Raw genomic sequence first — 26,782 nt, 5'->3', positions numbered from 1 at the left:
GTCAGAGGATGGGGTGGTGGGACACTGAGGTCAGACAAGTGGGATGTCAGAGGATGGGGTGGTGGGACACTGAGGTTAGATAAGTGGGATATTTGAGGATGGGATTGTGGGACACTGAGGTTAGATAAGTGGGATGTCAGAGGATGGGATTGTGGGACACTGAGGTCAGACAAGTGGGATGTCAGAGGATGGGATTGTGGGACACTGAGGTCAGACAAGTGGGATGTCAGAGGATGGGATTGTGGGACACTGAGGTCGGACAAGTGGGATGTCAGAGGGTGGGATTGTGGGACACTGATGTTGGACAAGTGGGATGTCAGAGGGTGGGATTGTGGGACACTGATGTTGGACAAGTGGGATGTCAGAGGGTGGGATTGTGGGACACTGATGTTGGACAATTGGGATGTCAGAGGGTGGGATTGTGGGACACTGATGTTGGACAAGTGGGATGTCAGAGGGTGGGATTGTGGGACACTGATGTTGGACAAGTGGGATGTCAGAGGGTGGGATTGTGGGACACTGATGTTGGACAAGTGGGATGTCAGAGGGTGGGATTGTGGGACACTGATGTTGGACAAGTGGGATGTCAGAGGGTGGGATTGTGGGACACTGATGTTGGACAAGTGGGATGTCAGAGGGTGGGATTGTGGGACACTGATGTTGGACAAGTGGGATGTCAGAGGGTGGGATTGTGGGACACTGATGTTGGACAAGTGGGATGTCAGAGGGTGGGATTGTGGGACACTGATGTTGGACAAGTGGGATGTCAGAGGGTGGGATTGTGGGACACTGATGTTGGACAAGTGGGATGTCAGAGGGTGGGATTGTGGGACACTGATGTTGGACAATTGGGATGTCCGAGGACAGATGAGTAGGACATTGAAGGTTTGGCTTGTAGGAAGTGGAGGGTCAACATGTGGGACATTGGGTGGCAAATGAGTGGGAGAATTTAACGGAATGATCAGTAATGGAACATTGGAGGTTGGCAATGGGACATCATAAAATAGAGCAGCAGTGATATCTGAATATTTGGGTATAAGATGAGCTATAAACACCCCCACCCTTCCCCAGGTCACACTGTCAGTGGTACTGGAAGCTGAGATATGGGATGATGTGTGTAGATGAAGTGGGAGGTGAGCAGTCACCCATCAGTATCCTCGGTCATGGTGAGCGGTCACTGTGCTCGTCATTGGTCAGTCATTTCATGGCTCCTGCATACAGCAGCCCAGGTCTCAGCTTCCTGGACCATTGATGATTTGGAGTTGAAGATATGTTCTATAATTTGCGGCCAGGTGTAGGTGGGAAATGAAGGGTCTGTCCAGTCATAAAGCTCAGCAGTGACTTGTGGGACTGTAATCTCACTGGCAGCCACCAGAGAACAATGACACCTCTCCTCCATACTCTTTTCTCAGGATGACTTCCAACTCTGCAATGCTCGTGGTCACCACGTCGTAGGGACTTTCATTGCGGCCTAGTCTTCCTTCTGCCCTCCTATTTCCATTGGATTGCACACAACAGAACGCACTCCAAAAAAAGGTGGGGACATTGACGCGGTTCCGTAACCACTTGCCCTTGCCAGGGTGGGATCCGGAGATGATGACCCCGCTGAGGACATGGGTTTGTCGACATGTAGTCAGAATCTTGTCTCGCAGAAAACTCTCATAGGTATTCCAGGTCCCACTGTTGAATGTTGAATCCTGAGGCGCCATGTTTGTGTAGGTGAATGTGGCGAGCTGGGAGGTGCTGCTGTGGTGCATGCTGGGATTGACATGGCCGCGGCTGTAGCCTGAGTTTCTGTAGTCATCATTCACAGCCTGACTTTCCAGCACATCATCCATGTTTGCCTGCATCGCAGTGTTGGAGGGCTGCAGCATTTCCTTCTGAGCAACTCCACCTAACTGGGGGCAAGAAAAAGTCTATGAGATCAGCCAGATACAGTCACCCAGATACAGTCATCTAGATACAGTCACCTAGATACAGTCACTAAGATAGTCACCCAGATACAGTCATCTAGATACAGTCACTAAGATATAGTCACCCAGATACAGTCACCCAGATACAGTCACTAAGATAGTCACCCAGATACAGTCATCTAGATACAGTCACCCAGATACAGTCATCTAGATACAGTCACTAAGATACAGTCACCCAGATACAGTCATCTAGATACAGACACTAAGATACATTCACTAAAATACAGTCACCCAGATACAGTCACTAAGATACAGTCACCCAGATACAGTCATTTATAGTCACTAAGATACAGTCACTAAGATACAGTCACCCAGATACAGTCATCTAGATGCAGTCACTAAAATACAGTCAGTAAGATAGTCAGGAAGATACAATCACCCATATACAGTCAATCAGATACAGTCACTAAGGTAAAGTCACCCAGATACAGTCAGTAAGGTAGTCACTAAGATACAGTCACTAATATAGTCACTAAGATAGTCAATATGATACAATTACCCAGATACTGTCATGTAGATACAGTCACTAATATAGTCACCCAGTTACAATCACTAAGATACAATTGCCGCGATACAGTCATTCAGATGCAGTCAGTAAGATATGTGGGAAGAATATGCAAATCCATATTTTTTTTTTCTTTAATGTAGATTGTGATTATTATATTAATCCCATGGTGCTCTGTACATTATTATATTAATCCCATGGTGCGCTGTACATTATTATATTAATCCCATGGTGCGCTGTACATTATTATATTAATCCCATGATGCTCTGTACATTATTATATTAATCCCATGGTGCTCTGTACATTATTATATTAATCCCATGGTGCTCTGTACATTATTATATTAATCCCATGGTGCGCTGTACATTATTATATTAATCCCATGGTGCTCTGTACATTATTATATTAATCCAATGGTGCGCTGTACATTATTATATTAATCCCATGGTGCTCTGTACATTATTATATTAATCCCATGGTGCTCTGTACATTATTATATTAATCCCATGGTGCTCTGTACATTATTATATTAATCCCATGGTGCTCTGTACATTATTATATTAATCCCATGGTGCTCTGTACATTATTATATTAATCCCATGGTGATGTACATTATTATATTAATCCCATGGTGCGCTGTACATTATTATATTAATCCCATGGTGCGCTGTACATTATTATATTAATCCCATGATGCTCTGTACATTATTATATTAATCCCATGGTGCTCTGTACATTATTATATTAATCCCATGGTGCTCTGTACATTATTATATTAATCCCATGGTGCTCTGTACATTATTATATTAATCCCATGGTGCTCTGTACATTATTATATTAATCCCATGGTGCTCTGTACATTATTATATTAATCCCATGGTGCTCTGCATTATTATATTAATCCCATGGTGCTGTACATTATTATATTAATCCCATGGTGCTCTGTACATTATTATATTAATCCCATGGTGCTGTACATTTTTATATTAATCCCATGGTGCTCTGTACATTATCATATTAATCCCATGGTGCTCTGTACATTATTATATTAATCCCATGGTGCTCTGCATTATTATATTAATCCCATGGTGCTGTACATTATTATATTAATCCCATGGTGCTCTGTACATTATTATATTAATCCCATGGTGCTCTGTACATTATTATATTAATCCCATGGTGCTCCGTACATTATTATATTAATCCCATGGTGCGCTGTACATTATTATATTAATCCCATGGTATTCTGTACATTATTATATTAATCCCATGGTGCTCTGTACATTATTATATTAATCCCATGGTGCTCTGTACATTATTATATTAATCCCATGGTGCTCTGTACATTATTATATTAATCCCATGGTGCTCTGTACAGTATTATATTAATCCCATGGTGCTGTACATTATTATATTAATCCCATGGTGCTCTGTACATTATTATATTAATCCCATGGTGCTCTGTACATTACTATATTAATCCCATGATGCTGTACATTATTATATTAATCCCATGGTGCTCTGTACATTATTATATTAATCCCATGGTGCTCTGTACATTACTATATTAATCCCATGGTGCTCTGTACATTATTATATTAATCCCATGGTGTTCTGTACATTATTATATTAATCCCATGGTGCACTGTACATTATTATATTAATCCCATGGTGCTCTGTACATTATTATATTAATCCCATGGTGCTCTGTACATTATTATATTAATCCCATGGTGCTGTACATTATTATATTAATCCCATGGTGCTTAATATAATAATGTACAGAATACCATGGGATTAATATAATAATGTGCAGAGCAACATGGGATTAATATAATAATGTACAGAGCACCATGGGAGTAATATAATAATGTACAGAGCACCATGGGATTAATATAATAATGTACAGAGCACTATGGGATTAATATAATAATGTACAGAGCACCATGGGATTAATATAATAATGTACAGCACCATGAGATTAATATAATAATGTACAGAGCATCGTGGGATTAATATAATAATGTACAGCACCATGGGAGTAATATAATAATGTACAGAGCACCATGGGATTAATATAATACTGTACAGAGCACCATGGGATTAATATAATACTGTACAGAGCACCATGGGATTAATATAATAATGTGCAGAGCACCATGGGATTAATATAATAATGTACAGAGCACCATGGGATTAATATAATCATGTACAGAGCACCATGGGATTAATATAATAATGTACAGCACCGTGGGATTAATATAATAATGTACAGAGCACCATGAGATTAATATAATAATGTACAGAGCTCCATGGGATTAATATAATAACGTACAGAGCACCATGAGATTAATATAATAATGTACAGAGCTCCATGGGATTAATATAATAATGTACAGAGCTCCATGGGATTAATATAATAACGTACAGAGCACCATGAGATTAATATAATAATGTACAGAGCACCATGGGATTAATATAATAATGTACAGAGCACTATGGGATTAATATAATAATGTACAGAGCACCATGGGATTAATATAATAATGTACAGAGCACCATGGGATTAATATAATAATGTACAGAGCATCATGGGATTAATATAATAATGTACAGCACCATGGGATTAATATAATAATGTACAGAGCACCATGGGATTAATATAATAATGTACAGAGCACCATGGGATTAATATAATAATGTACTGAGCACCATGGGATTAATATAATAATGTACAGCACCATGGGATTGATATAATAATGTACAGAGCACCATGGGATTAATATAATAATGTACAGAGCACCATGGGATTAATATAATAATGTACAGTGCACCATGGGATTAATATAATAATGTACAGCACCATGGGATTGATATAATAATGTACTGAGCACCATGGGATTAATATAATAATGTACAGCACCATGGGATTGATATAATAATGTACAGAGCACCATGGGATTAATATAATAATGTACTGAGCACCATGGGATTAATATAATAATGTACAGCACCATGGGATTGATATAATAATGTACAGAGCACCATGGGATTAATATAATAATGTACAGAGCACCATGGGATTAATATAATAATGTACAGTGCACCATGGGATTAATATAATAATGTACAGCACCATGGGATTGATATAATAATGTACTGAGCACCATGGGATTAATATAATAATGTACAGCACCATGGGATTGATATAATAATGTACAGAGCACCATGGGATTGATATAATAATGTACAGAGCACCATGGGATTAATATAATAATGTACAGAGCACCATGGGATTAATATAATAATGTACAGAGCACCATGGGATTAATATAATAATGTACAGCACCATGGGAGTAATATAATAATGTACAGAGCACCATGGGATTAATATAATAATGTACAGAGCACCATGAGATTAATATAATAATGTACAGAGCACCATGGGATTAATATAATAATGTACAGCACCATGGGAGTAATATAATAATGTACAGAGCACCATGGGATTAATATAATAATGTGCAGAGCACCATGGGATTAATGTAATAATGTACAGAGCACCATGGGATTAATATAATAATGTACAGAGCATCAAGGGATTAATACAATAATGTATAGCACCATGGGATTGATATAATAATCTACAGAGCACTATGGGATTACTATAATAATGTACAGAGCACCATGGGATTAATATAATAATGTACAGCACCATGGGAGTAATATAATAATGTACAGAGCACCATGGGAGTAATATAATAATGTACAGAGCACTATGGGATTAATATAATAATGTACAGAGCACCATGGGATTAATATAATAATGTACAGCACCATGAGATTAATATAATAATGTACAGAGCACCATGGGATTAATATAATAATGTACAGAGCACCATGGGATTAATATAATAATGTACAGAGCACCATGGGATTGATATAATAATGTACAGAGCACCATGGGATTAATATAATAATGTACTGAGCACCATGGGATTAATATAATAATGTACAGCACCATGGGATTGATATAATAATGTACAGAGCACCATGGGATTAATATAATAATGTACAGAGCACCATGGGATTAATATAATAATGTACAGTGCACCATGGGATTAATATAATAATGTACAGCACCATGGGATTGATATAATAATGTACTGAGCACCATGGGATTAATATAATAATGTACAGCACCATGGGATTGATATAATAATGTACAGAGCACCATGGGATTGATATAATAATGTACAGAGCACCATGGGATTAATATAATAATGTACAGAGCACCATGGGATTAATATAATAATGTACAGAGCACCATGGGATTAATATAATAATGTACAGCACCATGGGAGTAATATAATAATGTACAGAGCACCATGGGATTAATATAATAATGTACAGAGCACCATGAGATTAATATAATAATGTACAGAGCACCATGGGATTAATATAATAATGTACAGCACCATGGGAGTAATATAATAATGTACAGAGCACCATGGGATTAATATAATAATGTGCAGAGCACCATGGGATTAATGTAATAATGTACAGAGCACCATGGGATTAATATAATAATGTACAGAGCATCAAGGGATTAATACAATAATGTATAGCACCATGGGATTGATATAATAATCTACAGAGCACTATGGGATTACTATAATAATGTACAGAGCACCATGGGATTAATATAATAATGTACAGCACCATGGGAGTAATATAATAATGTACAGAGCACCATGGGAGTAATATAATAATGTACAGAGCACTATGGGATTAATATAATAATGTACAGAGCACCATGGGATTAATATAATAATGTACAGCACCATGAGATTAATATAATAATGTACAGAGCACCATGGGATTAATATAATAATGTACAGAGCACCATGGGATTAATATAATCATGTACAGAGCACCATGGGATTAATATAATAATGTACAGCACCATGGGATTAATATAATAATGTACAGAGCACCATGGGATTAATATAATAATGTACAGAGCACCATGGGATTAATATAATAATGTACAGAGCACCATGGGATTAATATCCCATACTCTGGAACTCCTTACCACGACACATAAGACTGACCCCCACAATCACAAGAAGGCCCTGAAGACTCCCCTATTCAGGAAGGCCTACACCCCCAATAACACTATCACAATAACATTAATCCCGGGGGACAGGTGAGGATGAGGTCAGAGATATATGGAGGGGACAGGTGAGGTCAGAGATATATGGAGGGGTCAGGTGAGGATGAGGTCAGAGATATATGGAGGGGACAGGTGAGGATGAGGTCAGAGATATATGTAGAGGACAGGTGAGGATGAGGTCAGAGATATATGGAGGGGACAGGTGAGGATGAGGTCAGAGATATATGGAGGGGACAGGTGAGGATGAGGTCAGAGATATATGTAGAGGACAGGTGAGGATGAGGTCAGAGATATATGGAGGGGACAGGTGAGGATGAGGTCGGAGATGTATGGAGGGGACAGGTTGTGGTCAGAGATATATGGAGGGGACAGGTTGTGGGTGGCTTTGTGTGTTAGCGTTAGTAGCTTGAACTCAATTCGCTGGGCTATAGGTAGCCAGTGGAGGGACTGGCAGAGGGGAGCAGCTGATGAAGATCGGGGGGTGAGGTGGATTAAGCGAGCAGCACAGTTTAAGGTGGACTGGAGGGGGGGAGAGGGTGTTTGCTGGGAGTCCATGGAGAAGGGTGTTGCAGTAGTCTAGGCGGGAGATTATGAGGGCCTGGACGAGCATCTCGGTAGTTTCAGGAGTGAGGAAGGAGTGGATTCGGTGGATGTTCTTGAGCTGGAGGCGACAAGAGGTGTTGAGGGTTTGAATGTGTGACTTGAAGGATAGGTCTGGGTCCAGGGTTACCCCAAGATATCGGGCCTGTGAGACAGGGGTAAGTGGGGTTCCATTAACTTTGATAGATGGGTCAGGTGGAGGGGCCACATTGGGTGGGGTGAAAATGATGAACTCCGTTTTCTCCATGTTGAGTTTGCACTTCAAAGGAGGGGGGGGTGAGGGCAGGTAGCGCTTGGATAGGGGCAAATGAGCACTTGTCTGACAGAAGGACGCCTACACTTCCACCAGGTTTACTGCTGGGGCGGGGAATATGTGAGAATTGCAGACCCCCATAGGAGAGGTGGTGGGGGAGACTGTGTCTGAGGGGGTCAGCCATGTTTCTGTGAGACAGTCCTCCATATACTGTCACCCATATACAGTTACAGAGATACAGTCACCCAGATACAGTCACAGAGATACAGTCACCCACATACAGTTACAGAGATACAGTCACCCATATACAGTCACCTACATACAGACACAGAGATACAGTCACCCACATACAGTCACAGAGATACAGTCCTCCATATACAGTCACAGAGATACAGTCCTCCATATACAGTCACATAGATACAGTCGCCCACATACAGTCACAGAGATACAGTCACCCATATACAGTCACCTACATACAGTCACCCACATACAGTCACAGAGATACAGTCACCCATATACAGTCACCTACATACAGTCACACAGATACAGTCCTCCATATACAGTCACAGAGATACAGTCACCCACATACAGTCACAGAGATTTAATCCTCCATATACAGTCACCCACATACAGTCACAGAGATACAGTCACCCACATACAGTTACAGAGATACAGTCACCCACATACAGTCACAGAGATACAGTCATCCACATACCGTTACAGAGATACAGTCACCCATATACAGTCACCCAAATACAGTCACAGAGATACAGTCACCCACATACAGTCACAGAGATACAGTCACCCACATACAGTCACAGAGATACAGTCACCCACATACAGTCACAGAGATACAGTCACCCACATACAGTCACAGAGATACAGTCATCCACATACCGTTACAGAGATACAGTCACCCATATACAGTCACCTACATACAGTCACAGAGATACAGTCACCCACATACAGTCACAGAGATACAGTCACCCACATACAGTCACAGAGATACAGTCATCCACATACAGTCACAGAGATACAGTCACCCACATACAGTCACAGAGATACAGTCATCCACATACCGTTACAGAGATACAGTCACCCATATACAGTCACCCACATACAGTCACAGAGATACAGTCACCCATATACAGTTACAGAGATAGTCACCCACATAGTCACAGATATACAGTCACCTACATACAGTCACACAGATACAGTCACCCATATACAGTCACAGAGATACAGTCACCCACATACAGTGACAGAGATACAGTCATCCACATACCGTTACAGAGATACAGTCACCCATATACAGTCACCTACATACAGTCACAGAGATACAGTCACCCATATACAGTTACAGAGATACAGTCACCCACATACAGTGACAGAGATACAGTCATCCACATACCGTTACAGAGATACAGTCACCCACATACAGTCACAGAGATACAGTCACCCATATACAGTCACAGAGATACAGTCACCCACATACAGTCATCCACATACCGTTACAGAGATACAGTCACCCATATACAGTCACCCACATACAGTCACAGAGATACAGTTACAGAGATAGTCACCCATATACAGTTAAAGAGATACAGTCACCCATATACAGTTAAAGAGATACAGTCACCCACATACAGTCACAGAGATACAGTCACCCACATACAGTCACAGAGATACAGTCATCCACATACCGTTACAGAGATACAGTCACCCATATACAGTCACCTACATACAGTCACACAGATACAGTCACCCACATACAGTCACAGAGATACAGTCACCCATATACAGTCACCTACATACAGTCACAGAGATACAGTAACACAAATACAGTCACAGAGATACAGTCACTCATATACAGTCACCTACATACAGTCACACAGATACAGTCCTCCATATACAGTCACAGAGATACATTCACCCATATACAGTCACCTACATACAGTCACACAGATACAGTCAGAGAGATACAGTCACCCATATACAGTCACCCATATACAGTTACAGAGATACAGTCATCCACATACAGTTACAGAGATACAGTCACCCATATACAGTTACAGAGATACAGTCACCCACATACAGTTACAGAGATACAGTCACCCATATGCAGTCACAGAGATACAGTAACACAAATACAGTCACAGAGATACAGTCACCCATATACAGTCACCTACATACAGTCACATAGATACAGTCCTCCATATACAGTCACCTACATACAGTCACAAAGATACAGTCACCCACATACAGTCACAGAGATACAGTCATCCACATACAGTTACAGAGATACAGTCACCCATATACAGTCACCTACATACAGTCACACAGATACAGTTACCCATATACAGTCACAGAGATACAGTCATCCACATACAGTTACAGAGATACAGTCACCCACATACAGTTACAGAGATACAGTCACCCATATACAGTCAACTACATACAGACACAGAGATACAGTCACCCAGATAAAATCAACAGTATGCAGTAACTCACATTTAGTCACCCACATACAACCAGCCACATTCTATCTCATAGATACAGTCACCCACATACAGTCAGCCACAGAGATACAGTCACAGATACAACCCTCCATATACAAACATTCCTCCAGTGTAGCACATAGTACAGCGCCCGATCCAGCGTTACATTTATAGGCAATCAAGCTGTGAGGGGTTAACACTAAACCTATACATTTCTAGGATTGTGAGGACCCCAGGGATCAGTCTCTCACTGATCATAAGGTCATGGAGTATCCCAGCCATTATAAGGTGGAGTAACCCAGGGGCCACACGGTGACTCAGTGGTTAGCACTGAAGCCTTGCAGCGCTGGAGTCCGGGTGTTCAAATCCCACCAAGGGCAAAAAAAATCATCTGCAAGCAGTTTGTATGTTCTCCTCGTGTTTGCATGGATCTCCATCCCGTATTCCAAAGACATACTGATAGGGAAAAATGTACATTGTGCTCTCTATATGGGGGGGGGGCTCACAATCTACATAAAAAAGGTGGAGTAACCCTTTATAGACCTGTCATACAAGTCACTACAATGTAGCATCACTTTGTGAATGCTGGGGGTCTAATGTCTGAGCCCCTCATGATCCCCAATGTTTAATCCGTCCTCCCACCCGTGAAGTAACTACACGTACCACAGTCCCATTCACAAATCATTGTTCACTATGGCGACCACCATTGTCTGTAATGGTCAGAGCGCTCATCGGGTCTACAGGGGGTCCAGCTTAAAGGGCTTGTACATAGGAGAAGGGTTCACACACATAATACAAAGACTAGTAGAAAATACATGAGCTGTCCTACCGACTAGTCCATAGTGATGGAGGACCCTGCCTGTGAGGCTGCTTTCTTCTATCTATAGCGCCCCCCCACTCTGCAGGCTGTGTGTGGTATTGCAGATCCACTGAAGTGAACTGCGTGGGATGCAGGACCACCTTCAGCCTATAGGGCGCTCACAATATGTTTAACCTCCATCTTTACTTTCTCTCCCATATAGTGACTCTCTAATCAGGAGACATCAGCAGGTTGGACGCGTCTTCTTACCATTGGCTCCAGGTACCAATTGCTGGAGGAGATATCTGGGCGAGACGTTGTGGAAACTTCCAAGATGTAGGCAGAGTAGATAGGCACACGGGCCAGGCGGTGGTAGAGGGTGGCATAATGGTAGGCGCCGTGCAGGTGCTGGCAGATATTGGCGGTGACATTGGAGGCCAGGCCCAGAGGTTCCTGCCCCTCGTAGAAGAACTGCTGGCAACCTGGGACATCGGTGAAGCTTTGTAGCACCTCACACAACACCCCAGAGCAAAGAACGAGGAAGACGAGTGTCTGCCCAAGAGAGGCCATGCTGGAACATGAAAACTCCAAGACCTCAAAGTTTATTCATAGACAGACCGATAGTGAACGTCATGGACAAAACAGCAGATGATCAAACACAACAAGTTCTCACCCTATGAAAGCGCGAGCAAAGGTGAAAAACACCAAAAAAACACAACAAAAAAGAAGGGTGCGCGGCCATGGCCATAGAAACAGCAGAAGCCCAGTAAGAGGGGAGACCCAAGACACCACAGACTCTAAGAAGGACTCTTCTTCAGGATGGTGTCCATGGCTCAGCTCAGGGTCAGCTCTGCCCTACATGTCTGGTGGACATTGGATCTGTCCAGTTAACTGGTTGCTGATTCTTCATGTGGCCCCTTAGATAACCATCTGCCCAGGTTGTGCTGACACCACAACATACGTGTACTGCCGATCCGGTGACTACCTGTGGAGAGCCAGGGGGTTGGAGAAGGACTTACCATCTAGTCCTCCATCACAGCTGAGCAGGGACAGAGGTTTATTGCTCTTGTACCCACCAATGGATAACTAGAGCGGGCAGGGGGCAGTGGTGACTAACAAGATGTGGTAGATGTAATATAGAAGACTGAGGGCAGATAAAGCCTCTGCTCCTCGTAGTCCCCGCTCCTCATTGTCCCCGCTCCTCGTAGTCCCCACTCCTCATTGTCCCCGCTCCTCGTAGTACCCACTCCTCATAGTCCCCGCTCCTCATAGTCCCCCACTCCTCATTGTCCCCGCTCCTCATAGTCCCCCACTCCTCATTGTCCCCGCTCCTCGTAGTCCCCGCTCCTCATTGTCCCCGCTCCTCGTAGTCCCCGCTCCTCGTAGTCCCCGCTCCTCGTAGTCCCCGCTCCTCATAGTCCCCGCTCCTCATAGTCCCCGCTCCTCATAGTCCCCCACTCCTCATTGTCCCCGCTCCTCAAAGTCCCCTGCTCCTCATAGTCCCCGCTCCTCATAGTCCCCCACTCCTCATTGTCCCCACTCCTCATTGTCCCCACTCCTCATAGTCCCCCACTCCTCATTGTCCCCACTCCTCATTGTCCCCACTCCTCATAGTCCTCTGCTCCTCATAGTTCCTGCTCCTCATAGTCCCCCGCTCCTCATAGTCCCCCGCTCCTCGTAGTCCCCCGCTCCTCGTAGTCCCCCGCTCCTCGTAGTCCCCTGCTCCTCATAGTCCCCGCTCCTCATAGTCCCCGCTCCTCATAGTCCCCGCTCCTCATAGTCCCCGCTCCTCATAGTCCCCGCTCCTCATAGTCCCCGCTCCTCATTGTCCCCGCTCCTCATAGTCCCCTGCTCCTCATAGCCCCACGCTCCTCGTAGTCCCCGGTCCCCGATCCTCGTAGTCCCCGCTCCTCATAGTTCTGATCTTCGTAGTTCCCTCTCCTTGTAGTCCCGACACCTCATAGTCCCCGCTCCTTGTATTCCCCTGCTCCTCATAGTCCCAGTTCCTCATAGTCTCCGCTCCTCATAGTCCTAGGGCGAGATTTAGTGCCACCTTGTTCTCGTGTTTTCCCATCCTGAACCTTATTTAATAATTTTATTGTTAAATTTACTCCAAGAAGGAAAAGCCTTGAAATTTTAAAGATCCCGAGATTATAGACACATGACTAAGGGCTCGTTCACACGGAGTTACGTCCTGCGAGATTTGGCGCGTGTACGCCGCATGACCCTTTGCGTGCCGTACACGCTCCCATTCATTTCAATGGGAGCGGGGATCGTATGCGCCGCGCTAGTTTGCGGCCGTGCATTTATTCAATGGGAGCGTGTACGGCACGCAAAGGGTCACGCGGCGTACACGTGCCAAATCTCGCAGGACGTAACTCCGTGTGAACGAGGCCTAATATGTGTCCCAGATGGTAAACATTACAGATATATATAGTCCTAGGAGCCCTGACAGTGTCATACACTATGTATTATAGATATATATAGTCCTAGGAGCCCTGACAGTGTCATACACTATGTATTATAGATATATATAGTCCTAGGAGCCCTGACAGTGTCATACGCTATGTATTATAGATATATATAGTCCTAGGAGCCCTGACAGTGTCATACGCTATGTATTATAGATATATATATAGTCCTAGGAGCCCTGACAGTGTCATACACTATGTATTATAGATATATATATAGTCCTAGGAGCCCTGACAGTGTCATACACTATGTATTATAGATATATATATATAGTCCTAGGAGCCCTGACAGTGTCATACACTATGTATTATAGATATATACAGTACTAGGAGCCCTGACAGTGTCATACACTATGTATTATAGATATATATAGTCCTAGGAGCCCTGACAGTGTCATACACTATGTATTATAGATATATATATATATATATATATATATATATATATATATAGTCCTAGGAGCCCTGACAGTGTCATACACTATGTATTATAGATATATATAAATAGTCCTAGGAGCCCTGACTGTGTCATACACTATGTATTATAGATATATATATATAGTCCTAGGAGCCCTGACAGTGTCATACACTATGTATTATAGATATATATATATAGTCCTAGGAGCCCTGACAGTGTCATACACTATGTATTATAGATATATACAGTACTAGGAGCCCTGACAGTGTCATACACTATGTATTATAGATAGATAGATATATATAGTCCTAGGAGCCCTGACAGTGTCATACACTATGTATTATAGATATATATAGTCCTAGGAGCCCTGACAGTGTCATACACTATGTATTATAGATATATATATATATATATATATAGTCCTAGGAGCCCTGACAGTGTCATACACTATGTATTATAGATATATATATATATATATATATATATATATATATATATATATATATATATATATATAGTCCTAGGAGCCCTGACAGTGTCATACACTATGTACTATAGCTCTACATAGTTCTAGGAGCCCTGACAGTGTCATACACTATGTATTATAGACATATAGTCCTAGGAGCCCTGACAGTGTCATACACTATGTATTATAGATATATATAGTCCTAGGAGCCCTGACAGTGTCATACACTATGTATTATAGATATATATAGTCCTAGGAGTCCTGAAAGTGTCATACACTATGTGTTATAGATATATATAGTCCTAGGAGCCCTGACAGTGTCATACACTATGTATTATAGATATATATAGTCCTAGGAGTCCTGACAGTGTCATACACTATGTATTACAGATATATATAGTCCTAGGAGTCCTGACAGTGTCATACACTATGTATTACAGATATATATAGTCCTAGGAGCCCTGACAGTGTCATACACTATGTATTATAGATATATATAGTCCTAGGAGTCCTGACAGTGTCATACACTATGTATTATAGATATATATAGTCCTAGGAGCCCTGACAGTGTCATACAGTATGTATTATAGATATATATAGTCCTAGGAGCCCTGACAGTGTCATACACTATGCATTATATATATATATATATATATATATATATATATATATATAGTCCTAGGAGTCCTGACAGTGCCATACACTATGTATTATAGATATATATAGTCCTGGGAGCCCTGACAGTGTCATACACTATGTATTATATACATATATATATATATATATATATATATATAGTCCTAGGAGCCCTGACAGTGTCATACACTATGTAATATATATATATATATATATATATATATATATATATATATATATGTATATATATATATATATATATATATATATAGTCCTAGGAGCCCTGACAGTGTCATACACTATGTATTATAGATATATATAGTCCTAGGAGCCCTGACAGTGTCATACACTATGTATTATAGATATATATAGTCCTAGGAGCCCTGACAGTGTCATACACTATGTAATATATATATATATATATATATATATATATATATATATATAGTCCTAGGAGCCCTGACAGTGTCATACACTATGTATTATAGATATATATAGTCCTAGGAGCCCTGACAGTGTCATACACTATGTATTATAGATATATATAGTCCTAGGAGCCCTGACAGTGTCATACACTATGTATTATAGATATATATAGTCCTGGGAGTCCTGACAGTGTCATACACTATGTATTATATACATATATATATAAATATATATATATATATATATATATATATATATATATATATATATATATAGTCCTAGGAGCCCTGACAGTGTCATACACTATGTATTATAGATATATATAGTCCTAGGAGCCCTGACAGTGTCATACACTATGTATTATAGATATATATAGTCCTGGGAGTCCTGACAGTGTCATACACTATGTATTATATATATATATATATATATATATATATATATATATATATATATATATATATATATATATAGTCCTAGGAGCCCTGACAGTGTCATACACTATGTATTATAGATATATATAGTCCTAGGAGCCCTGACAGTGTCATACACTATGTATTATAGATATATATAGTCCTAGGAGCCCTGACCTAGGGGGTTTGGGTTATAACAGTCCGTGGAGTCTCATCTTCCTCTGGTTTGGTGACAGCTGGACACGTATTGGGCAGCGATCTCCACAGTGGCCTCTTCTTCTCCCAGTAGGATGTAGAGTTTCCTCTTCTCCCAGTCTGGGATGTGGGCAGAGAGTCTTTGGTAGTAGCCGGCCCTCACAGCTGAGTATTTGGTGCAGTGTAGCAGGAAGTGGGTCTGGTCTTCTAGGACCCCCTGGTCACAGTGCTGGCACAGTCTCTTCTCCCGTGGCTTGTACGTCTGCCTGTATCGCCCCGTCTCTATCTCTAGGTTGTGGGCGCTCAGTCTGTATCGGCTCAGGGTCTGTCTGTGCTTGGGGTGGCGTATTCTCTCCAGGTAGGTGGCCATGGTGTAGTCCCTTTGTAGGGATTGGTACACATTGGTGAGTTTCTTGGAGTTATTTATTTTGTTTCTCCATTCTTCAATGTACCGCTCTGTTTGCCTCTGTGGTCGCCTTTATTTCGGCCTTGGTTATCATCTGTTGGTGTTTTTGGTTTGGTGGTTGGCTGCTGTTTGGTTGGTGAATGTCTGGTTTGCTCCGGTGGCTTAGCCATGCTTGGTGGTGGTAGGAGTCGCTCCCCTGGATGTGTGCCTGGAAAGCTAGCGCCCTCTTCTGTATGGTGAGCCATAGGGGGAGTCTGCCTAGCTCTGCCCTGCAGGCCATGTTGGGGGTGTTGCGATGGACATGGAGCAGGTATTTGCAGAACTCCAGGTGGAAGTTCTCTGTTGGGCTGGAATCCCACTGTGACTGGTCTGGGTAGGTGGCTGGGCCCCAAACCTCGCTGCCATAGAGAAGGATCGGGGAGATGACTGCGTCAAATATCTTCAGCCAGACCCTCACCGGTGGTTTGAGGTGGTACAGTTGTCTTCTGATGGCGTAGAAGGTTCTGCAGGCTTTTGCTTTCAGGGTTTCTATTGCTGCTTTGAAGCTTCCTGATTGGCTGAGCTCCAGCCCCAGGTAGGTGTAGCTGTTGGTTTTCTCCAGTGTGGAGCCGTTCAGTGTGAATTGTGGGGTGGTGGAGGCTTTATTGTGGCCCTTCTTCTGGAATACCATGATTTTGGTCTTCTTCTGGTTGATGGGTAGGGCCCATGTGGTGCTGAATTTTTCCAGCACTGACAGGCTTTCTTGGAGGTCTTTCTCGGTGGGGGCCAGGAGTAGGAGGTCATCGGCGTATAGCAGGAACTTCACCTCTCGATTGTTCAGGGTGAGGCCTGGGGTTGGTGAGGCCTCCAGGGCTGTAGCCAGTTCATTGATGTAGATGTTGAAGAGCGTTGAGCTCAGGCTACAGCCTTGTCTGACCCCTCGGGCCTGTTGGAAGTATGCTGTCCTTTTCCCATTCACCTTCACACTGCACTGGTTTCCGGTGTAGGAGCTCTTGATGACGTCGTACGTTCTTCCTCCTATTCCACTCTCTAGGAGTTTTAGGAGTAGGCCTGGGTGCCATACTGAATCAAACGCCTTCTTAAAGTCCACGAAGCAGGCGAATATCCCTCTGTAGTTGTTGGGGTCATATTGGTCCCCATTCTTGTAGATGGGGGTTATGAGGCCTTTGTTCCAGTCTTCGGGGAAGTGTCCAGCATTGAGCACGAGGGTGAATAGCTTTGCCAGTGCCGCGTGTATTGCTGGAGAGCTGTATTTGATCATCTCTGGTAGGATGCCGTCAGGGCCACTGGCCTTTTTGCCTTTCAGCAGGGCAATTCTTTCCTGTATATCTTTTATGGTGATTGGTGAGTCCAGAGGGTTCTGGAAGTCTTTGATGACTTTCTCCATGTCCCTCAGTTTGGTGATTATCTGTTGCTGTTCTGGAGTTAGTTCTTCTTCTGGGATGTTTTTGTAGAGACCTCTGAAGTAGTTGAGCCAGATATTGCCATTTTGGATGTGGAGAGAGTTTTTCTTGGGCTTTGTGCCCATGTGGTGCCAGGTCTCCCAGAATGAGCTGTCCTGGAGGGAGTCCTCTAGTTGCTCGATTTTGTGGGAGAGGTATCTCTGTTTCTTCTCTCTGAGGGTGCCCTTGTATTTCTTGCATAGATTGTTGTAGGCTTCCCTCACCTCCTTGTTGTTGGGGTCCCTGTGTTTTTGGTTGGAGGCTGTTCTTAGGGTATGGCGTAGTGCTCTGCAGTCGCTGTCGAACCATTTGTGGGACTGTTTGTTGGTTTGTCTTATGGGTTTGGTTGGTTTCAGGCCTGCTAGTTCTGCTGTGGTCTGTAGGATGTACTTGAGATCCTTCACAGCTCTGGTGACTCCCTGTTGGTCTGGCTGATAGTTGTTTGTATGGAAGTTTGTGAGCAGTGTCTTGATTTCGGGTCGGTTGGTTGCGTTGGTATATTCTATGGCCTGGTGGTTGGCCCATGTGAAATGTCTTGGTAGGTTGTAGAGGCCGGACTGTTGGGGCTCATGTGCGGGTGTTTTGTTCCTGGTTCTCATGTATAGTAGGATCTGGTTGTGGTCTGATAGATGGGAGTCAGGTGCGATTGTGAAGTCTTCAATGTCTGACAGGTCTGCGTCTGTAATGGCATAGTCCACCACGCTGTTGCCCACTTGAGAGTTTAGTGTGAAGCGTCCTCTGGGATCGCCTGTGGTACGTCCGTTTATTATGTACAGTCCTAGGCTTCGGCACATGTTCAGCAGTTGTCTCCCACTCTTGTTGACAATTCTGTCTTGGCTGTTTCTTCTTGTCTGTGTGGGTTCTGGGTGGTGGATCTCACTACCGTGCGTATGTGGGTTGTCGTCAGGAGGCAGGTAGTCTATCTCTGTGCCTGTCCTTGCATTCAGGTCTCCGCATATTAGTACTCTGCCTTTGGGTTGGAAGTGGACGGCTTCCCTTTGTAGGACCTCGTAAGTGTCGGGGTGGTGGTAGGGGGACCCTGGTGGGGGCATATATACTGCACAGAGATAGATGTCCTGCTGGCCGCTGAGGATGGAGCTGCTTATTTTTATCCATATGTGATTGGTTCCACGTTTGGTAGCTTTTACGTGTTCTTTGAGCTCCTCCTTGTACCATATTAGTATGCCTCCTGAGTGGCGGCCATGTTTGGTGGTCTTATTTTTCTGGGCGGGCACTGAGAGTTCCTTGTAGCCCATGGGTGTTAGGGACTCGTCTTCTGCCCGGGTCCATGTCTCTAGGAGGATTTGAATGTCTATGTTTTTTAGTCTGTCTATGAAGTCTGGATCTTTTGGGTTAGATCTATAGGCTGAGGCGTTCAGCCCTTGTATGTTCCAACTACTGATAGTTAGTGATTTCATCTTCGGTGTGTAAACCTTGTAATGAGCTGTCCTGCAGAGGACGGGCTGGGTTCTTGGTTGGTTGCAGTGTGGCCAGGTATTGGTTTATGTGCATTGCTGTTGTGGCCATTGTAGTGACCGCATGCTCTATTCTCTTTATTGTCTCTATGTCGGTGCTCTGGGTTGCTCTGGTTGGCTTTTTCTTGATAGGTGGCATCTTTGGGGGGTTCTGTCTTGGATATTGGCGGTTGTCGGGTATTATTTCCATGACTCTTTGTCTTGTTTGTTGTCTAGGCCCGGGGTCTCTGTTGAGCACTAAGTCTTTGAATTCCTTCGCTAGGAGGCTGACGCCATGTTTATTGAGGTGTTTGTCATCATATAGGTGACGCTTATCTATGGAGGGGTGTTGTGCCAGGGTGATGCCTGGTGTTTGTCTGATTCTGGTCGCCAGCTCTTTGTTGATCCCCATGATGGTAGCTTCAGAGATGTCTTCTGGTGGGAGCAGAGATGACAGGATGATACTACTGTCTGGGAACTGTTGCTTTGCTTTCTCTGCTAGTTGGACCAGTTGGCCCGCTGTCTGTTGGGGCTGGTCAGTGAGATCTTCTGTGCCTGTGTGTATGACAATGTGTTTCGGGGTAGTGAAGAAAGGCTTGCAGATAATGCAAGCCTGTGTCATACACTATGTATTATATATATATGTATATATATATATATATATATATATATATATATATATATATATATATATATAGTCCTAGGAGCCCTGACAGTGTTATACACTATGTATTATATATATATATATATATATATATATATATATATATATATATATATATATATATATAGTCCTAGGAGCCCTGACAGTGTTATACACTATGTATTATATATATATATATATATATATATATATATATATATATATATATATATATATATATATATATAGTCCTAGGAGCCCTGACACTGTCATACACTATGTATTATAGATATATATAGTCCTAGGAGCCCTGACAGTGTTATACACTATGTAATATATATATATATATATATATATATATATATATATATATATATATATATAGTCCTAGGAGCCCTGACAGTGTCATACACTATGTATTATAGATATATATAGTCCTAGGAGCCCTGACAGTGTCATACACTATGTATTATAGATATATATATATAGTCCTAGGAGCCCTGATAGTGTCATACACTATGTATTATAGATATATATAGTCCTAGGAGTCCTGACAGTGTCATACACTATGTATTATATACACTCACCGGCCACTTTATTAGGTACACCTGTCCAACTGCTCGTTAACACTTAATTTCTAATCAGCCAATCACATGGCGGCAACTCAGTGCATTTAGGCATGTAGACATGGTCAAGACAATCTCCTGCAGGTCAAACCGAGCATCAGTATGGGGAAGAAAGGTGATTTGAGTGCCTTTGAACGTGGCATGGTTGTTGGTGCCAGAAGGGCTGGTCTGAGTATTTCAGAAACTGCTGATCTACTGGGATTTTCACGCACAACCATCTCTAGGGTTTACAGAGAATGGTCCGAAAAAGAAAAAACATCCAGTGAGCGGCAGTTCTGTGGGGGGCGGAAATGCGTTGTTGATGCCAGAGGTCAGAGGAGAATGGCCAGACTGGTTCCAGCTGATAGAAAGGCAACAGTGACTCAAATAGCCACCCGTTACACCAAGGTAGCCAGAAGAGCATCTCTGAACGCCGCACAGTACGTCCAACTTTGAGGCTACAGATGGGCTACAGCAGCAGAAGACCACACCGGGGGCCACTCCTTTCAGCTAAGAACAGGAAACTGAGGCTACAATTTGCACAAGCTCATCGAAATTGGACAATTGAAGATTGGAAAAACGTTGCCTGGTCTGATGAGTCTCGATTTCTGCTGCGACATTCGGATGGTAGGGTCAGAATTTGACGTCAACAACATGAAAGCATGGATCCATCCTGCCTTGTATCGGTAACGGTTCAGGCTGGTGGTGGTGGTGTCATGGTGTGGGGAATATTTTCTTGGCACTCTTTGGGCCCCTTGGTACCAATTGAGCATCGTTGCAACGCCAAAGCCTACCTGAATATTGTTGCTGACCATGTCCATCCCTTTATGACCACAATGTCCCCAACATCTGATGGCTACTTTCAGCAGGATAATGCAATGCCATGTCATAAAGCTGGAATCATCTCAGACTGGTTTCTTGAACATGACAATGAGTTCACTGGACTCCAATGGCCTCCACAGTCACCAGATCTCAATCCAATAGAGGAGCATCTTTGGGATGTGGTGGAACGGGAGATTCGCATCATGGATGTGCAGCCGACAAATCTGCGACTGCAACTGTGTGATGCCGCCATCATGTCAATATGGAGCAAAATCTCTGAGGAATGCTTCCAGCACCTTGTTGTATCTATGCCACGAAGAATTGAGGCAGTTCTGAAGGCAAAAGGGGGTCCAACCCGTTACTAGCATGGTGTACCTAATAAAGTGGCCGGTGAGTGTATATATATAGTCCTAGGAGCCCTGACAGTGTCATACACTGTGTATTATATATATATAGTCCTAGGAGCCCTGACAGTGTCATACACTATGTATTATAGATATATATATAGTCATAGGAGTCCTGACAGTGTCATACACTATGTATTATAGATATATATAGTCCTAGGAGCCCTGACAGTGTCATACACTATGTATTATAGATATATATATAGTCCTAGGAGTCCTGACAGTGTCATACACTATGTATTATAGATATATATAGTCCTAGGAGCCCTGACAGTGTCATACACTGTGTATTATATATATATAGTCCTAGGAGCCCTGACAGTGTCATACACTATGTATTATAGATATATATATAGTCATAGGAGTCCTGACAGTGTCATACACTATGTATTATAGATATATATAGTCCTAGGAGCCCTGACAGTGTCATACACTATGTATTATAGATATATATATAGTCATAGGAGTCCTGACAGTGTCATACACTATGTATTATAGATATATATAGTCCTAGGAGCCCTGACAGTGTCATACACTATGTATTATAGATATATATAGTCCTAGGAGCCCTGACAGTGTCATACGCTATGTATTATAGGTATATATAGTCCTAGGAGTCCTGAAAGTGTCATACACTATGTATTATAGATATATATAGTCCTAGGAGCCCTGACAGTGTCATACACTATGTATTATAGATATATATAGTCCTAGGAGCCCTGACAGTGTCATACACTATGTATTATAGATATATATAGTCCTAGGAGCCCTGACAGTGTCATACACTATGTATTATAGATATATATAGTCCTAGGAGCCCTGACAGTGTCATACACTATGTATTATAGATATATAGTCCTAGGAGCCCTGACAGTGTCATACACTATGTATTATAGATATATATAGTCCTAGGAGTCCTGACAGTGTCATACACTATGTATTATAGATATATATAGTCCTAGGAGTCCTGACAGTGTCATACACTATGTATTATAGATATATATATATAGTCCTAGGAGCCCTGACAGTGTCATACACTATGTATTATAGATATATATAGTCCTAGGAGCCCTGACAGTGTCATACACTATGTATTATAGATATATATAGTCCTAGGAGCCCTGACAGTGTCATACACTATGTATTATAGATATATAGTCCTAGGAGCCCTGACAGTGTCATACACTATGTATTATAGATATATATAGTCCTAGGAGTCCTGACAGTGTCATACACTATGTATTATAGATATATATAGTCCTAGGAGTCCTGACAGTGTTACATCTGGGGCGGTGTTATTATTTTGGGGGTATGTCGGTGGTGATATATTTGGGGCGGTGGTCTTATATCTGCACTGCTCCAACTTGATATTCTGATTCCTTAGATAGGATTGTATGAGGTGGGTGTGTTCTTCCATGTGGGGGGCGTGGCATGTACACATATGTATCTCTGTGGCATCAGACGCGCTCTAGAATCTTCTGCAGGTGATACACGGAATGTGGCGGAGCAGGAAGAAGAACATTCCAGCATCGGTGACTTCCTGCAGGCAGCCTGTAAGGGGCTGTTCACATGGGGAGGTTTCAGGTATATTTTCATATAATAAGTACTCGTCACTGTTCACATGACGCAGATTTTATACAAGTGAAACTAGGAATAAATAAAAACAATAAACTGTAAAATATTCAGTGTGAACAGCGGCCTACAGGGCAGGAGGAGTTACAGGAGAACCTTCAGAAGAGTCTGTCATTACAGCATCAGGAGTCCAGTCATTGTGTAGGACCGCCCACTGGACTCCTTATCCCAGATATAGAGATGTTCCCATCTGGTGTAGATACTGGCTAGGCAAATAATAATAATAATAGATAGATGTGACCTTCACCTCCAGGACCAGTGACCTCCAACTCCAGGGTCAGTGACCTCCAACTCCAGGGTCAGTGACCTCCACTTCCAGGACCAGTGACCTCCAACTCCAGGGTCAGTGACCTCCACTTCCAGGACCAGTGACCTCCAACTCCAGGGTCAGTGACCTCCACTTCCAGGACCAGTGACCTCCAGGAACAGTGACCTCCAGGATCAGTGATCTCCATCTCCAGGGTCAGTGACCTCCACCTCCAGATTTAGTGACCTGCACCTGCAGGATCATTGACCTCTTCCTCCAGTTTAAGTGACCTCCACCTCCAGGATCGGTGACCTCTACCTTCAGGATCAGTGGCCTCCACCACCAGAAACGGTGACCTCCAACTTCAAGTTCGGTGACCTCCACACCTAGGATTGGTGACCTCCACCTCCAGAATGTTGTAACCTCCACCTCCAGGATCATTGGCCTCCACCTCCAGGATCAGAACATTGTCACTCCTCCATCCCCAAAAATAACTCCACAGCCCCCAGATGTCCAAAATTTCTCCGGTGCACCCCCTAGACTCTGGAACTCCTTACCAAGACACATAAGACTGATCCCCACAATCATAAGAAGGTCCTGAAGACTCACCTCACAGATTGTAAACTCTTGTGAAATTAATACAATAATGTACAGCACCATGGGATTAATATAATAATGTACAGAGCACCATGGGATTAATATAATAATGTACAGCACCATGGGAGTAATATAATAATGTACAGAGCACCATGGGATTAATATAATAATGTACAGAGCACCATGGGATTAATATAATAATGTACAGAGCACCATGGGATTAATATAATAATGTACAGCACCATGGGATTAATATAATAATGTACAGAGCACCATGGGATTAATATAATAATGTACAGACCACCATGGGATTAATATAATAATGTACAGCACCATGGGATTAATATAATAATGTACAGCACCATGGGATTAATATAATAATGTACAGAGCACCATGGGATTAATATAATAATGTACAGAGCACCATGGGATTAATATAATAATGTACAGAGCACCATGGGATTAATATAATAATGTACAGCACCATGGGATTAATATAATAATGTACAGAGCACCATGGGATTAATATAATAATGTACAGCACCATGGGATTAATATAATAATGTACAGCACCATGGGATTAATATAATAATGTACAGAGCACCATGGGATTAATATAATAATGTACAGAGCACCATGGGATTAATATAATAATGTACAGCACCATGGGATTAATATAATAATGTACAGAGCACCATGGGATTAATATAATAATGTACAGACCACCATGGGATTAATATAATAATGTACAGCACCATGGGATTAATATAATAATGTACAGCACCATGGGATTAATATAATAATGTACAGACCACCATGGGATTAATATAATAATGTACAGCACCATGGGATTAATATAATAATGTACAGCACCATGGGATTAATATAATAATGTACAGAGCACCATGGGATTAATATAATAATGTACAGAGCACCATGGGATTAATATAATAATGTACAGAGCACCATGGGATTAATATAATAATGTACAGCACCATGGGATTAATATAATAATGTACAGAGCACCATGGGATTAATATAATAATGTACAGACCACCATGGGATTAATAAAATAATGTACAGAGCACCATGGGATTAATATAATAATGTAAAGAGCACCATGGGATTAATATAATAATGTACAGCACCATGGGATTAATATAATAATGTACAGCACCATGGGATTAATATAATAATGTACATCACCATGGGATTAATATAATAATGTACAGAGCACCATGGGATTAATATAATAATGTACAGAGCACCATGGGATTAATATAATAATGCACAGAGCACCATGGGATTAATATAATAATGTACAAAGCACCATGGGATTAATATAATAATGTACAGAGCACCATGGGATTAATATAATAATGTACAGAGCACCATGGGATTAATATAATAATGTACAGAGCAACATGGGATTAATATAATAATGTACAGAGCACCATGGGATTAATATAATAATGTAAAGAGCACCATGGGATTAATATAATAATGTACAGAGCACCATGGGATTAATATAATAATGTACAGAGCACCATGGGAGTAATATAATAATGTACAGAGCACCATGGGATTAATATAATAATGTACAGAGCACCATGGGATTAATATAATAATGTACAGAGCACCATGGGATTAATATAATAATGTACAGCACCATGGGATTAATATAATAATGTACAGAGCAC

General features: G+C 42.1%; 2 protein-coding genes across 2 annotated transcripts in view; one reads left to right on the top strand and one right to left on the bottom strand.

Annotated features, from left to right (window-relative positions):
- Positions 1-1,339: 1,339 nt before the first annotated feature.
- Positions 1,340-12,375, bottom strand: LOC142190586 (endonuclease domain-containing 1 protein-like). Its single transcript, XM_075262306.1, has 2 exons — positions 12,076-12,375; positions 1,340-1,898 (listed from the first exon to the last, which is right to left on the bottom strand). The coding sequence occupies exons 1-2, from the start codon at positions 12,373-12,375 to the stop codon at positions 1,359-1,361; spliced, it is 840 nt and encodes a 279-aa protein (XP_075118407.1). The 3' UTR covers positions 1,340-1,358.
- Positions 12,376-12,453: 78 nt separating this feature from the next.
- LOC142190425 (myosin-IIIb-like) overlaps positions 12,454-26,782 on the top strand; it is an 82,590-nt gene continuing 68,261 nt past the window's right edge. Inside the window, exon 1 of the mRNA XM_075262295.1 lies at positions 12,454-12,499. Within this exon, the coding sequence (XP_075118396.1) occupies positions 12,454-12,499 (46 nt within the window). The remainder of the gene's footprint in view (positions 12,500-26,782) is intronic.

Source organism: Leptodactylus fuscus, chromosome 1, assembly GCF_031893055.1.
Source record: "Leptodactylus fuscus isolate aLepFus1 chromosome 1, aLepFus1.hap2, whole genome shotgun sequence".
Lineage (NCBI taxonomy): Eukaryota > Metazoa > Chordata > Amphibia > Anura > Leptodactylidae > Leptodactylus > Leptodactylus fuscus.
This window is presented reverse-complemented; position numbering and strand designations above follow the sequence as displayed.